General features: G+C 43.5%; 1 protein-coding gene across 1 annotated transcript in view; it reads right to left on the bottom strand.

Annotated features, from left to right (window-relative positions):
- Positions 1-17,185, bottom strand: part of LOC140738050 (coiled-coil domain-containing protein 158-like) — a 165,208-nt gene that overhangs the window by 9,321 nt on the left and 138,702 nt on the right. The window contains exons 21-22 of the mRNA XM_073065054.1: positions 15,993-16,049; positions 15,031-15,095 (exon numbers count right to left, since the gene is read on the bottom strand). Of these exons, the coding sequence (XP_072921155.1) occupies positions 15,031-15,095; positions 15,993-16,049 (122 nt within the window). The remainder of the gene's footprint in view (positions 1-15,030; positions 15,096-15,992; positions 16,050-17,185) is intronic.

The raw sequence follows: 17,185 nt of genomic DNA, 5'->3' as shown, positions 1-17,185 counted from the left end.
CAGTCAGAAAGATCCTGTGAGGTGCAGTTCAGTGCCTTGTCATCAGTTAAGAGCAATGCTCCAAGTAAAAGCAGCCTTACCTAGTAGATGATAGTCATGTTCAATCTCTTGCTAGTTAAAGATTTAGCACACCATTTTTATCACAAATTAGCACACTAGTTGATATCTATTTATTACAGAATGAACTAGTCAAGATTTTTTACAGTAAAACAAGACAATAGGGCAAATAAGTTTTCCTTGAGTTGGATAAGGGAAGAGCAGTTGTTGTTGAGTATATGTTTGGGGATAAAGTACCATTTAAAAGCCTTGGAAGTCACGCTGGCATTCCAGGGATGAAGAGAATAACTGCAGCTTGGACACAAACTGCATCAAGGGAGAAAGTAACTCCAGTAAAATTGTGAATGGCTGCTTTTGGACTGTGGGCTTGCACACTTTAGGATTTCAAGGTTCAGTATTGATTGCTTTAATAACTCTAAACACTACAGATTTTATAAATCAAAGACCTCATTACTGGCGCTTTACTGACTATTCAGGCAACCTGTCTAAAAGAGTTCTCTTTCTCTCAATTATGTCTCACTAAAAATATTCCACTTTTTAAAAAAAACACTGAACTTCATTTGTTATAATTCCACTTACTTTACAAATTTCCTTTGAATTTTACTATCTTCACAATTTACTACAGCTCCAAAAGCGTCATCTGCAAATTTTAAAATTGTACCCTGTACCAAGAGTTCAGATAATTTAACTTAGATATCTTGTACAGCAACCTGGACCGTCATATTATACCAGCTCCCAGCCCATAACGGAGGAGGAGGGTCACAAAATTGTTAATGCTCCCTCCCTCTCCTTTGCTCTTGTAATACTTAATAAAATGATCGTAAGCAACAAGTTTTATGCTTCATTCTCGACTTCTGAAGGAATTTCCGATCAAAAAAGCATCATCAGGATCCAAGGATATTTAATACATCCACAAAATTACTTTGAACCACAAGAAGCAAACTTCTTTGAAAACTTTACATTCAATCACGTTAGATATCTCCTGTGTGGACTGCATGGTGGAGAGTTGTGAGAAATTCACAGGTGGAAATAGTCCTGTACTCAAGGACAGACTGAGTTAATTGGTTGCTCTGACAAACAAAGTAAGGAACTAATGGCATTTAGCAGGAGAGGTAAATTCTATGGCAAGTCCAAATCACTCGAAATCTTTTGGTCTTAAGGAAATATGAATCAATAATAAATCCACTTCAAGATCACAGTCTTCAATAAGTGCCATAATTCCTCCTCCACTTTGGCTAAGTAAGACTTCCCAGTCTCTGTATCTCAATCCCATCTGGTGTGACAAAACTACTAAATTTACCAATGCTAGAGCTGACCTTTTCTTCAGTTAAGGATTCCCTGGTGGTTGGTATCAGTCAATTACACCTATAACATCTTATACATTGCTCAGGCCCCTCCTCTCCAAATATCTTCATTGACTTTGTCCTTGGTTTCCAGCATTGAGGCTGGCCAACTGGATAACAGGCCAATGAAACCTGATGACTTTCGTTGGAGTCAGATGCCAGAAAATTATAAGTCTGTATTTGGATATCATGACAGGTTGGTTAATCATTTCATAGAATGCCCATTGGCTCTGATTTCCACCAATGTGAAGTGCTTTGAAAAGCTGGTCATGGTATTCATCAAATCCATCCTTCAAGATAACCTTGACACATAATTTGTCTACCAGTGAAATAGATATATGGTAGATGCCATCTCCATGGCCCTACATTCACCTCTGGAGCATTTGGACAGTAAAGACATCATGTCAAACTGCTGTTTTTTAACTTCAGGCAAACTCATCACCAAACTCTAGAGCTTGAGAGTCAATGCCTCCCTCTGTAAATGGATCCTTGATTTCATGATCAATAGACCTCAATCAGTATGGATAGGCAAAAACACCATGCCACAATATTCTAAACACTGGTGCTCCACAACATTTTGTCCTCAGTCCACTGCACTACTCCCTGTACACTCAACCATGTGACCAGATTCAGCTTTAATTCCATCTACGTCTGCAGATAGTATCACCTTATTGGCATTATTTCAAATAATGATGAGTCAAAGTTCAAGAAGGAAACAGAGAGTTTAGTGACATTGTGTCATGATACAACCTTTCCCTCAATGTCAATGAAATGAAAGGGCTGGTCATTGATTTCAGGAAAGGGGCAATGCACATGATCCTGCCTACATCAGCAGTGCTGAGGTTGAGAGCTTCAGGTTCCTAGGAGTGAACATCATCAGTGATTGTCCTGGTCCAACCACACTCATGGTCAAGGAGCTCACCAACATTTCTATTTCCTCAGGAGGTTGAAGAAATTTGGCATTTTCCAGTTGACCCTTGGTAACTGTTATCAATGCACCATAAAAAGCATTCTATCTGGATGCATAATAGCTTGGTGTGGCAACTGCTCTGCACATGACCACTAGAAACTTCAGAGAGTTATAGAGACAGCTCAGCACATTATGGAAACCAGCTTCACCTCTATAGACTCTATCTATACTTCTATATTTCTCACTGACTCAGCAAAGCAGCCAGCATAATCAAAGACCCCATCCATGAGGCACAAGGTACAAAATCCTTAGAGCACATACCACCGGGCTCAAGAGCAGTTTCTGTCCTACTGTTGCCAGACTTTTGAATGGACCTCTTGTATGTTGAGATGGACTCTTGACCAGTCGATCTACCTCATTATGATCTTACAATGTCTTGTTTACCTGCACCACAATTTCTCTGTACCTTTTATGCTTTATTCTACATTGTTATTGTTTCATCTTATTCTACCTCAGTGCAATGTGCAATGATTTGATCTGTATGAACAGTATGCAAGACAACTGTTTCACTGTATCCTGGTACATGTAACAATAATCAATCAATACTAATACTAAATGCCTAAAAGCAGTGCTGAGGAGGGTCACAACCTGCAAGTAGACAGAGAATTATGGGAAGGGGGACAATAAGAAGTTCCTCCTGCTCAACAGTACAGCCAGGCTACCTGACCCAAACCTGATGGGTCTCTAACGTGATTTGCATTCAGCTATCTAAAAATAGTCTTTGGAGTGGGGGCAAGTTTTAATTCTTTACTAGAGCAGACATCTCCACACTATCCTTTGCATTGGAGGATCATCCTCCATCATTTCTGTAACTTTTGCACCATGACCTGCAAATACATCTGCCCCCTTTCAGCATCCCTGATAAGCAACATCCCACACTCTGCTCCAACACCGCCCCAGAAGCTCTGCTCTGCTCCATGCCTTCTTCCTGAACAAGTGCATCACCTTCCCTCTTACCTCCCCTTCCCACAGCCCAAAACTAAATTTACAGTTGAAATAGTAGTTTACCGGTAGCTCTTCACCACAGAATCCCTCTTCTAAAGGCAATGTCAAGGCCTTACCCTGGAGGTGTTTGCCTATCATTTTCTCCAAACTAGCATGTGGCATTTAAAGATGAGAAGCTTGTAAAAGCACATTTTAAATTTCAGACCATGTGAGATTGCATGGTGAACAGCTACACAGATTGAAGTGTATGCTGTGGGCAAACAGTGGTCATCCACTTGTGGGAGAAAGGTATTAAGATCACAGATTCTCAATGAAGGAACCAAAGGAGGAGGAAGGTTCTTAAACACATAAAGATTATGGACTCCTTCACTGCATTTACCTGTTGAGGTTTCTATAATCATATGAAAACTCCAATTCATTACTGAGTCAGCGAGAGATTTGGGAATGTTGCACTTTGTATGAAACTTAGTTCCCTGTGAGAATGTGAAGAGGGTAAGGGGTACGTGTAGAAGGGGTGGGCGAGGGGTAAGTGTAGCAAAATATGTAGACAGAACCAGGGAGAGGATACGTTATTGGGGAAGTAGCTAAGATAAGATCCCAGATAACATGTGGCAACCACAAAGAAAAGGGAACCTGCGACCACAAGACAATGTGTTTGGCAAAGTATTTTGAGCTATATACCTATTTTGAGTGTTTTGCTTGCGTCCATATTCATTCCGAGTATTACGCTTGCGTCTATGCTTATTCCAAGTATTTCGCGTGCTTAGCTATGCAATAGCCAATCAATTGATGAATTTGAATCGGCAACCATATTTGTGAATGTAGTACCCTGCTTTTGGGTATAAATATGACCTTTGTAAACTGACAAATTGGGAGTTGGCTACCTTACGCCCGAAGTGCGTGGGGCTGCGAACTCCTCTCTGAATAAAAACCGTTTCAGAGGTAATTTCGTGTCTCTGGTGTTTTTCCTCAACTGAGCAGGTTAATAATTTCAGGTTGACAATTTGGTGAGCCAGCCAGGAGCCTAATGGCTGGCAGTTCGGGGGTCCGGCGTAAGCGATCGGCGGGCAGGTACGAGCGGGTTGAGACAGAAGGGCCCTCCGAGAGATTTTTCTTGGTCTCTCTCTCCCTCTCTGACCCCATTCTGACCCCTTTGGCTCCGGCTGACCATCCTACGGCCTCCACGGACCAAACGGAGAACCTCAGTTGGGAGACACGGATAACAGGTGAGAACTGCATAGAGTTTGGGGTTAGAGGCCCCTGGTTTAAGAAGTTGGGGTTAGAGGCCCCTGGTTTAAGAGTTTGGGGTTCGAGTCCCCTGGTATAGGAAGCGGGGTTAGAGTCCCTGCATGGGGTTTGGGGTTGGAAGCTCCGGAGCAATACATATTTAATTTGATTAAGGTCTGGTTCCAACATCTAACTGAAACCGCATCCTGCCTTAGACTGGTTGTTAAGAGCAGAAATCTGCCACGCGAAGGTCAGGAAACTGAAGTAGATGTGAGAGTAAGTTACTAAAATGGGCCAGACTCTAGATAAATCAGGACCAAATACGCCATTATGGAAAATGTGTAAAGAATTCCCGGAAAACGAGACAGATTTACGGAGACTGAGAGTGCGGATGAATAAGAGGTTGGGGAATGAATTTTGGCCATTAGGGGGAACCTGGGATCTTGAGCAGTATAAGTGAACAGAGGGACAGGTGTGGCGACAGAATGTCTCACAGAAATGGAAAGATCTAATTACGCGTTGGTATACCGTGACCAGCAGACTTAATGAGCGCTCCCGCCAGACCTCCTGGGAGGTGAATGCAAAAAAAATAGAAAGATACCCATCAATGATAGTAACGGAAAACCCAGGGGCTGGCCGGTACTGAAGGCTTTATGTGAAATCTCTGATGAGCAGCGTAGGATTGATGATCATATGTAAAACTTGGTGATAAAAGGCCGGCACCAGATATGACTGGGCTGCAGACCCTATTTGACCCTAATGAGGACACTGAGGAGGAGGAGGAGCAGCAGGTCCCTTCGCCTGCAGGGGCTGCGAATCCCGTCCCGCCTGTACCTTTGGAACCTTCCGCTCCCCCTGTGCCCTTGACCCATGATCACCACCCACTTATGCACTCCCGACTCCAAGTCCACGGTTCACCGACTCCATTGCGGCCCGTACCCGAGCTAAAACCAGGAAAGGGGACACACAAGGTACTAAACCTGTGACCCCTAAGAACTGCATGGCTCATAAATGGACAACAAGACGGAACCTCTATGTGGGTGACGGCCCTTTGATAGACCCCCAAGGGGACGAGTTTGACCCTGACTCAGACTTTACCACCTCCAGTGATGATACTGACCCCGAGGATAATCCTGACGCGGCCCTTGCTCGAAAGTACCCTGATTGGCCCTACCCCACCAAAAATCCGGGTAGATCCAAGCCCCCACCCGACCGATGCCAATGCGAGAGGTCCCTAACCCTCGTCATAATCCAGCCCAGGCTGAGGATGCTGTGCAAAATCCCTTGACGGTTTCTGTGTATACACCCGGAAGCCCAATGAAATGCTGGTAGTGATGCAGGGCGCCCCGGACAGAAAGCAGAAGCCGGAGCAATTTATTGAATATTTGCTGAGTACTATTAAGATCTACAGGGCGACCCCAAGGGATCTTTTTAGTTTCCCTGCATCAACCAGTGACGGTCTACACTTCCCATAGAGTAACTGCCCTTCTAACCATGCACCAACTCAACATCTCACTCAGGTGAGACTCAGCCGCTATGAGATTGCTCATCTCCATAATCCGTTGCTGAAGTTCGTCTATTGCACCACACTTAACCCTGCTACCTTTGTGGATCACCCGCCTGACCTTCTATCCGAGCCTCCCCACTCCTGCGTAGACCGAAACCACTTCCTCATTTCCCCGCGGCCAGACCTCCAGGACATTGAGTTTGACAATCCGGGCCTGGTACTTTTTGTGGACCCTCATCCTCTGTCTCCCCGGACGGTGTCCGGCAATCAGGTTATGCCATTGTGACCCCACACACCACCCTGGAGGCGGCAACCTTCCATCCACCAGTCTCGGCCCAACAGGCTGAGCTTTTCGCCCTCACTCGCACATGCATCCTCGCCTCGGGTCAGACAGGCCAATATTTATACGGATTCACGTTATGCATTTGGGGTCGCTCACGATTTTGGCACACTATGGGCGCAGCGGGGCTTCCAAACGTCGGCTGGCAAAAGCATTGCCTACATTGACAATTTGCTCAAAGCCACCCAGCTCCCCGGTAAGCTTGCTATTATAAAATGTGCCGCCCACTTATCCGATGACTCTCCCGTTAGTAAAGGCAATGCCAGAGCAGACCTGGCAGCTAAGCGAGCGTCCTCCTCTAAAACAGTAACTGTGGATTCGGCCCCACACCTTCTGCCTGCTAAGCAGCCGATTGACAGCCGAGGCACATCCGACATCGCACGATTACAGGGGGATGCCCCTGCGACAGAAATTGATGTTTGGAAGAAACATGGTTGTATTATTAATAATGCAATGGGCCTCTGGCAGACCCCAGCAGGTCAGATTTGTACTCCTGATACTCTCCTGCCTGTCCTGGTTGAGCGCCTCCACTCTGACACCCACCTCGGCAGGAGGGAATGTGTATGTTGTTATTAAAAACATGGTGGTCCCCCAGTTTGAATGAGGCAGCGGAGAGACGGGCAAGGGGTTGCTTAATTTGCCATAAAGTAAACCCGGGTAAATCTATTAGATGTGATAACGGGTGCACCCCAACCCCAGCAGGACTGTTTGACACATTACAAATGGACTTTATTGAGTTACCTAAGGTGAACTGTTACAAGTACTGTTTAGTTATAATTGACGTCTTCAGCAAATGGATTGAAGCCTTCCCCACAACGAACAACAAGGCTTCCACGGTAGTGCGAATACTGCTGAAAGAAGTTACTCCTCGTTTTGGTATTCCACAAAGACTATCATCTGATAACGGTCCGCACTTCATTGGGAAAGTAAACAAAGAACTCTGCAAAATACTAAAGATTGAACAACAATTCCACTGTGCCTATCACCCCCGAGCCGCAGGAATCGTGAAACGTGCAAACGGCACCCTGAAGGATAAACTAACTAAATTGACCCTTGAAACAGGACTAAATTGGCTTAAAGTCCTTCCCCTGGCACTGTATCACATGCGCATTACACCTCAAACCGGTACCGGGCTAACTGCTGCTGAAGTAGTTTACTGGCGCCCAAATAGAACCTCATGGAGCAGTGACCAGAACCCCCCGCCAATACAAGTAGATCTATAAATGATGGGCAAGGAATTACAGTGTTACCTCAAGCATTTAACTTTGTCTCTTAAGTTCCTACATACTCAGGTGAAGGAAGCCTCAAGACCTGTTCCTGACAGAGAAGGCGAGTGGCAGGGAGCAGAACCAGGAGATTGGGTGTTAATAAGGAACTGGGATCGACCCAAGCTGGGACCCCGGTGGAAAGGACCGTACCAGGTCCTCCTGCAGACCCCCTCTGCTGTCAAGGTGAAGGGACAAGAACGTTGGATTCATCTGAGCGACTGCAAGCGCTGGACCTCGGACTCGCTAGAAACCACAGATAAATGAAGGGACTGATAAATGGACTTGATTGAACTGTTGTGTGTTTAAATTCCTTTTTCCTTGTGGTGCCACATCCTTGAAATTGTACTCTGGTAATGGAAGGTAGGATGCTCTTGGTTATCTATATTCTTTTAGGGATAGTGGGGTATGGGGCAAAGGTTGAGGGACGGCTGGACGAGGAACCAAAACCCCTAAAGAGATCGAAGGGGGACATTTCAAGGCAGAAATGGGATTGGGGTTTCCCCAAAGGCCCCACCCTTGGAAGATCCTCCTCGGAGTTTATAAGTGATAACTATTTCCAAAACGTGCACAAATGACTGTATGGCACCACAACCATTGTTTGCTATCCCCACCCTGCCAGTGTCTCCTCGCTCTTCACCATGTTCCCGCATTGAGATCATGCTGATCAGCCCTTCTGATGTGCCCCCGCCAGCAAAACATTGCCTAAGGGAAAGAGGGTGGAATTCACCTATGACTTTTCCACGGCCCCTGTCGTGGACTGCCAATTACCCCCGTCCATCATTAAGCAGTCAGATCATATACAACTCCTCCCGCGGATGTAAGAAGAGCTCTGGTGAGAGGGGAATCCAAAACCCCCGAAGGGTGACTGAGTATATGAGAACTGCTACTTTGGAACAGGGTGGGGATGTTCAGACGTGTATGTCACGAATAACGTCACCTGCCTCTCCAAGCCCTGTAGGAAAAGGGAGTGTCACCCCACCAAAGACCCCTTAGGGATATCTTGCTCTTGCCATGAGACACAGTGCCAGTCCCGACCCAGGGGGTGCAACTCCTTTGTGGGGAGGGGAACCGCACCCACCTCCAGGTCAATGATCATGTATTCCCACTACCTGACTATCGCAGGGGTACCAAACAAGCGTACCCCTCTGCCGGTGTGGGAGAGTGGAGCGACGACAAAAACCTAAAGGGTAAGGGTTGCACTGAGACCATGTATACCCTCCCGGGGTATTTTTTTTCCTTCTATAACGGCATTGCTACCAACTTCCTGGAGTACCCATACCCTTCCTCGGTGGCCTATGGCACCTTCCTCCCCACCGCGGTCCCTTGCCCTGGGACTTGGGGTTCCCTGTCCCGCCCATCTGGGAGGTACAAGAGAGAGGTCTCCCAAGAATTTTGTGCAGATTACCAAGTCCTGACCACCTTAACCGCAGGTCAGGTGGCCGGATACGGGGCAGCTGGCTTTTTCTCTTTGAGAGCATCAGGAGCCACTATGGTGGCCCACAATCGGAACTATCTGGCCTGTGGTCTCATGAGCCTTGGGAACGCCACCAGGGGAGCATTAAGACTCATCACTGACAGCCTTAACCAACTGCGGCTCTTCTCCATGCAAAACCGCTATGCACTGGATTACCTCCTCACCAGGGAGGGTGGGCTCTGTGCTATCGTAAAGGACAAATGCATAATGGGGTTAGACGATGCCACCACCAACATAACCCGGTACATGAACAAAATAGATGAACAGTTAGGATCCATCAAGGAAGGAACAGGTTGGGCAGGATGGGGGGACTGGGGACTAAGTGCATGGAGGGACTGGTTAATCAATGGGGCTATTTATGCGCTGATGGCTATTATAGGGATTTTTGTCTGTATTGCCATTGTCAGATGTGTTCTGAACCGTATGATGGCCTCGTTAGGGGACTTGCTGCCGGCTAAGCCACTGATGGTAGTACGGGCAACTGTCGAGGCCACCGAACTCCTCGAACCTGCACCAGAGGATTCTCACGATATTGATGAGTGATCATTTCATGATCACAGGAGGGAATAAGAATGTTAAGAGGGTAAGGGGTAAGTGTAGAAGGGGTGGGTGAGGGGTAAGTGTAGAAGGGGTGGGTGAGGGGTAAGTGTAGCAAAATATGTAGACAGAACCAGGGAGAGGATACGTTATTGGGGAAGTAGCTAAGATAAGATCCCAGATAACATGTGGCAACCACAAAGAAAAGGGAACCTGTGACCACAGGACAATGTGTTCGGCAAAGTATTTTGAGCTATATACCTATTTTGAGTGTTTTGCTTGCGTCCATACCCATTCCGAGTATTACGCGTGCTTAGCTATGCAATAGTCAATCAATTGATGAATTTGAATCGGTAACCATATTTGTGAATGTAGTACCCTGCTTTTGGGTATAAGTTTGACCTTTGTAAACCGACAAATTGGGAGTTGGCTACCTTACGCCCGAAGTGCGTGGGGCTGCGAACTCCTCTCTGAATAAAAACCGTTTCAGAGGTAATTTCGTGTCTCTGGTGTTTTTCCTCAACTGAGCAGATTAATAATTTCAGGTTGACACTTGGATCCCACTACACAGTGCGTGGTTACTCAACTTGATCTGAGTCATTCTGACACCACTTGGTGTCCTCGCATAGTCAATTTCAGATAGGCTCCAAGGCTTTCTATTTACTATTGTTCCATTTAAAGGCAATCAGAGTCCAAGGGGAGAATCCAGCACGGGACTGAGCTAAAGCAGTACAGACAGGAGAAAATGACTACAATGCAGGGGAACTTCAACAACAGTTTTACTGGTCTATACAATTATGACCAAATTTTGTACCAATTACAATGTTACACTTAGGTTAACATGTTGTGTCCTATAGTCTTTTACCATTATTACTATTTGGTATTAGTGCCATTTCTAGGCTCATTATTTCCATTCTTTGCCTTCTTGCACCAATCTTTAGGATATTATTTAAAATGTTTGGTCTAGAAAGCAAATGCACAGTGAAAGGAACGTGAGCAAAGGCTTTCCCACTGTTGGATAAGGAACAGTGATTACTTATTAAGATCGTAAGACATTGGAGCAGAATTAGGTCATTTGGTCTGCTCTGCAACTGATCATGGCTAATCTATTTCCCTCTCAACCCTATTCTCTTGCATTCTCCCCATAATCCTTCATGCCCTGGCTTAGCAAAAATTCTATCAGCCTCTGCTTTAAATACACTCAATGACCTCGCCTCGAAGTCAGCTGTGGCAACTTGTTCCACAGATTCATCACCCTCTGGCTACAGAAATTCTGCCTCATCTGCGTTCTAAATGGACATCCCTCTATTCTGAGATTCTGTCCTCAGGTCTTAAACTCCCCAACTATAGGAGACATCCTCCCCATATCCACTCCATCTAGGCCTTTCAACATTTAATAGGTTTCAATGAGATCCCACCTCATTCCTCTGAATTCCAGGACAGGCCCACAGCCATCCAACACTCCTCATATAATAAGCCTTTCAATCCCGGAATCATTTTTGGGAATCACCTTTGAATTCTGTCCAATGTCAGTGCATCCTTTCATAGATAAGGGGCCCAAAACTGCTCACAATACTCCAAATGAGGCCTCACTAGTGCATTATAAAGCCTCAGCATTACATCCTTGTTTTTATGTTCTAGTCCTCTCAAAATTAATGTTAACACTGCATTTGGCTTCCTCACCGTTGACTCAACCTGCAAATTAACTTTTAGGGAATCCTGCACGAAGACTGTCAAGTTTTCTTGACTTGTCTCGACTTCAGATTTTTAAATTTTCTCCATTTAGAAAATAGTCTATGTTTTTATTTCTTCTACCAAATTGCATGACCATACATTTTCTGACAATGTATTCCATTTGCCACTTCTTTGCTCATTCTCCCAATTTGACTAAATCCTTCTGCAGCCTCGCTGCTTCGTCAACACTATAACCATATAACAATCACAGCACGGAAACAGGCCATTCCGGCCCTCCTAGTCTGTGCCGAACTCTTAATCTCACCTAGTCCCACCTACCCGCACTCAGCCCATAACCCTCCACTCCTTTCCTGTCCATATACCTATCCAATTTTACCTTAAATGACACAACTGAACTGGCCTCTACTACTTCTACAGGAAGCTCATTCCACACAGCTATCACTCTCTGAGTAAAGAAATACCCCCTCGTGTTTCCCTTAAACTTTTGCCCCCTAACTCTCAAATCATGTCCTCTCGTTTGAATCTCCCCTACTCTGAATGGAAACAGCCTATTCACGTTAACTCTATCTACCCCTCTCAACATTTTAAATACCTCGATCAAATCCCCCCTCAACCTTCTACGCTCCAATGAATAGAGACCTAACTTGTTCAACCTTTCTCTGTAACTTAAGTGCTGAAACCCAGGTAACATCCTAGTAAATCGTCTCTGCACTCTCTCTAATTTATTGATATCTTTCCTATAATTCGGTGACCAGAACTGTACACAATATTCCAAATTTGGCCTTACCAATGCCTTGTACAATTTTAACATTACATCCCAACTTCTGTACTCAATGCTCTGATTTATAAAGGCCAGCGTTCCAAAAGCCTTCTTCACCACCCTATCTACATGAGACTCCACCTTCAGGGAACTATGCACTGTTATTCCTAGATCTCTCTGTTCCACTGCATTCCTCAATGCCCTACCATTTACCCTGTATGTTCTATTTGGATTATTCCTGCCAAAATGTAGAACCTCATACTTCTCAGCATTAAACTCCATCTGCCAACGTTCAGCCCATTCTTTTAACCAGCATAAATCTCCCTGCAAGCTTTGAAAACCCACCTCATTATCCACAACACCTCCTACCTTAGTATCATCAGCATACTTACTAATCCAATTTACCACCCCATCATCCAGATCATTTATGTGTATTACAAACAACATTGGGCCCAAAACAGATCCCTGAGGCACCCCGCTAGTCACCGGCCTCCATCCCGATAAACAATTATCCACCACTACTCTCTGGCATCTCCCATCTAGCCACTGTTGAATCCAATTGCCCCTCCACCTACTTTCACATCATGCACAAGCTTGACCACAAAGCCATCAACTCAGTCATCCAAATCACTGACATACAAAGTAAAAAGAAGCAGTTCCAACACCGACCCTGCAGAACACCACTAGTCACTGGCAGCCAATCAGTTAGGGAACCCTTCATTCCCACTCTTTGCCTCCTGCCAATCAGCCAATGCTCTATCCATGCTAGTATCTTTCCAGTAATACCCTGGGCTCTTATCTTGCTAAGCAGCCTCATGTATGGCACCATGTCAAAAGCCTTTTGAAAATCCAAGTATACAACATCCACTCATTTTCCTTTGTCTATCCCGCTGGTTACTTCCTCAAAGAATTCCAACAGATTTGTCAGATAAGATTTTCTCTTGAGGAAACCATGCTGACTTTGGCCTATTTTTATCATGTGCTTCCAAGTAGCCTGAAACCTCATCTTTAACAATCAACTTCAACACCTTCCCAACCACTAAGGTCAGCTAACTGGCTTATAATTTCCTTTCTTCTGCCTCCCTCTCTTCTTGAAGAGTGGGGTGACATTTGCAATTTTCCAGTTCTCCTAAATCATGCCAGAATCTGATGATTCTTGAAAGATCATTACTAATGTCTCCATAATTTCAGTTACCTCTTTCAGAACCCTGGGGGTATAGTCCATTTGATCCAGGTGATTTATCTACCTTCAGCTCTTTCACCTTCCCAAGCACCTTTTCCCTAGTAATGGCAACTTCACTCACTTCTGCCCCTTGACACACTCAGATACCCGGCATACTGTTAATGTCATACACAGCAAAGACAAATGCAAAATACTTGTTCATTTCCTCCGCCATTTCCTTGTTCCCCATTACTTGCTCTTCAGTGTCACTTCCCAGCAGTTTGATATCTACTTCTGTCTCTCTTTTACTTTTTATATCTGAAATAAAACTTTTGGTATCCTGTTTGATAGTATTGGCTAGCTTATCTTTATATTTCATCTTTTTGCTCCTTATGGCCATCTTAGTTGCCTTCAATTGGTTTTTAAAAGTTTCACAATCATCTAACTTCCCATTATTTTTTGCTATATTATATGCCCTCTCTCTTGCTTTTATGTTGGCTTTCTTGTTAGCAAAGAAGTTTCTCTTGTTAGCCATGTTTGAGTCCTCCTACCTTTAGAATACTTCTTCTTTGGGATGTATCTATCCTTTGCTTACTGAAGTGCTTCCAGAAACTCCAGCCATTGCTGCTCTGTTGTCAGCCCTGCTACTGTCCCTTTCCTATCAACTTTAGCCAGCTCCTCTTTGATGCCTCTAAAATTCCCTCTACTCCACTGTAATACTGATACACCTGACTTTAGCTTCTCCCTCTCAAACTGCAGGGTGAATTCTATCATGTTATGATCACTGTCTCCTAAGGACTCCTTTACCTTAAGCTCCTCAATTCCTGTATTTAAATAAGCTTTCATCAGTCCACTCATAGATTGGGGTTTATCTGCTATGATTTTAATTGAAATTTAAGGAAAACCGTGAAACCATGTATGAGATGTTAAATGTGTGGAAATCATATCAACAAAGAACTTATAACCTGCTAATATGCAATCCACTTAACAGGCTTGAGTGAAATGCAGACACTGGGAAGTTTATAGATCTGTGTGGCTTTGTTGAGGCAAAATTGAATTGAAGAAATATACTGTCATCAACATAATTCAGTTATTTAAAATATGGCAAGAGGAAAACAAGATTTCGGTACGTCACCAACACAAAGGCACCAAAGGAATTCAGTTGTTCTGTAAAACCTCAGATATGTACATCAGCGAGGAAGCCATGCAAAAGTAAAGACATATGAAATTTGGGCATAATTCTTCACTACCTATGTTAGCAGACAGTATTTCCGATCTCTGCCATCACTGGGATCTCTCAAGTATTGGTCAAGCATTTATGCATGTGTGTGAGCACATCAGGTACCAGGATGGATCAGTAGACACTACTCTTTCAGGCTAACAGGTGATCATCCAACACCTGCTTCTGTAAGGTTTTTAGTTCAGTGTTGCAGCAGAGCAGGGTTCTGTAATTCAGTTGCTAGAACTGCAACTCTAAATTTCAACTAATTCCAAAGAAGTCACAGGACAGTTGAGAAAATGAAAACATACAGCACTTTTAACCTTGTGTAGATACAAACACTGATTATGAAGGAATTGTGGATAGTAAATATTTAGGATAGACTATCTTGCTAATTAACAGTTAGAAATGCTTAATGGATTCTCATATAAATTAAGCATGTTAATGATAACAAAACACAAGCCATTAGTGAAACACCAACAGAAACTCCAGCTACAAATGAACAATTTTGTTACGTTAAACTCACCACTGCAAGTTAAATTGTCAATATTGAAAGGTTCTTTCACTTCTGAAGAATAGATTAGTGGGTTCCTGCAGGAGGAGAGATGTACATAGCATTCCATTTAGCAAGCCACACACACAGACTTCGTAACAATCGCATAGTAGTTAATTATAGCACATATCCACACCTGTTCTCAGATTTTCTCATAACATTAAGTCTTAAAATAACAAAATGGAAGAACTATTTTTATGTGGGAATAAAAGTCACTTTTATAAGGTTTTCAAAGCTACCAAAATGTAGGTACTTGGGTTAGACTAACGCAAGTCTTTGCTTTGTCTGTCACAACCCTTGACCTTAACATCAGAAAGATACCTGGAAAAAGTGCTTGTCTCTGAAACCACAGAGCACCATTGAAAAGTATTATTGACATAAACTGGGAATGTTTCCATTTCAACTTCTGAACGTCAATTTTACAAGTCTAGAGATATGCAATCAATTTTTCCAACCATTTGATTTAACTTGTACTACTTCTAAAGCCTTATACTGCTTTAGAAAGTAGGCAGTAAATTGTCTTTAAAAGGGAAAGCGAATGAGAACTGTTTACATAAAGCTTACATTTATTTAATCTCTTGTTGAGATTATGAAAGTATTGTGGCAGTAAAGGTTTAGTATAAAACTACGTTACTGATTAACAATAAGCTTTTACAATGATTTCCTATGGAAATGCTTAATAGATTTCCATATAAGTTAAGATCATTAACAGAAATCCTAACCATTTGGAGATAAGTTGGGGGTCACAATATATTTAAATTCAGGGTAGTATTAGAGCAAAATTGAATTGTTCTTTGTTGAATCGTTTGACTGCTACTTCAAGCAGAACATAATGATGACCATTTTTAATTGTTTTCCCAGCACCGTGCATATCAACAAAACAAAAAAAAAGCAGTAGGGAAAAAATCATAATTGAAGCTGTAGTGTTCTCAAACCTAAAGAGACTGTCTTGGATTCCTCGTTCCTTACAATCATCCGTATTCACGTCATCACTAAAAAAGAACAGACAAAATACACAACAATATAATTTCCTATCTCTCAGTAGTCATATTACTTATTAGAAATAAATTGGAAACCTAGGACCTCTGTAGAAACATTAAGGAGGAGATCAGGACGATAGTGAGAGATGATACAAGATCCAAGGAGCAGAATATTGAATCCATCTGGGTAGAGATTAGGAATAGTAAAGGGGAAAAAAATTACTGGTGGGAGTTGTCTATAGGCCAACTACAGTGACACAGGCAATAAATAGCGAAATATCAGAGGCATGTAAGAATGGAACAGCAGTTATCATGGGGATTTAAACTTGCACGTAGATTGGGTGAATCAAGTTGGTCAAAGCAGTCTTGAGGAGGACTTCATAGAATGCATATTTGATAGCTTTCTTGAACAGCATGTTACTGAACCTACAAGGGAACGTGTTACCTCAGATCTGGATCTGGTCTTGTGCAATAATGAGGCAGGTAAAATTAGCAATCTTGTAGTTAGGGATCTTCTTGGAAAGAGTGATCACAGTATGATTGAGTTTCTCATACAAATGGAGGGTGCAATAGTAAACACAAAGTACACTGCAGATGCTGTGGTCAAATCAACATGTACAAACAAGCTGGATGAACTCAGCAGGTCGGGCAACATCTGTTGAAATGAGCAGTCAACATTTTGGGCCGAGAAGGGTCAAAGGTTAGAGACTGGGAGGTGAATGACTCTCAAAGGTCTCAGCCCGAAATGCTGCCCGCTCATTTCAACGGATGCTGCCCGACCTGCTGAGTTCATCCAGCTTGTTTGTACATGCTGAAGGTGCAATAGTTTGATTGAAAACTAGTGTATAATGCCTAAACAAGGGAGACTACAATGGGATAAGGGAGGATTGGATAGGGTAGACCGGGAACACAGGCTATAAGGTGGGATGGTTGAGGAACAGTGGACAACTTTCAAAGAGATTTTTCACGGTGCTCAACAAAAGTATATTCCAGTTAAAAACAAGGACAGTAAGGGTGGGGAGAGCCAGCCATGGATAGCTAAGGAAATGAATGAAGGCATCAAACTAAAAGCTTGTGCATACAAAGTTGTCAAGAGTAGTGGGAAACTTTAAAAAGAAACAAAGAACCACTAAGCAAGCAATAAAGAA

This window comes from Hemitrygon akajei, chromosome 13, assembly GCF_048418815.1.
Source record: "Hemitrygon akajei chromosome 13, sHemAka1.3, whole genome shotgun sequence".
NCBI lineage: Eukaryota > Metazoa > Chordata > Chondrichthyes > Myliobatiformes > Dasyatidae > Hemitrygon > Hemitrygon akajei.
Note: the sequence above shows the minus strand (reverse complement) of the source record. Positions and strands in the feature narration are given on the sequence as shown.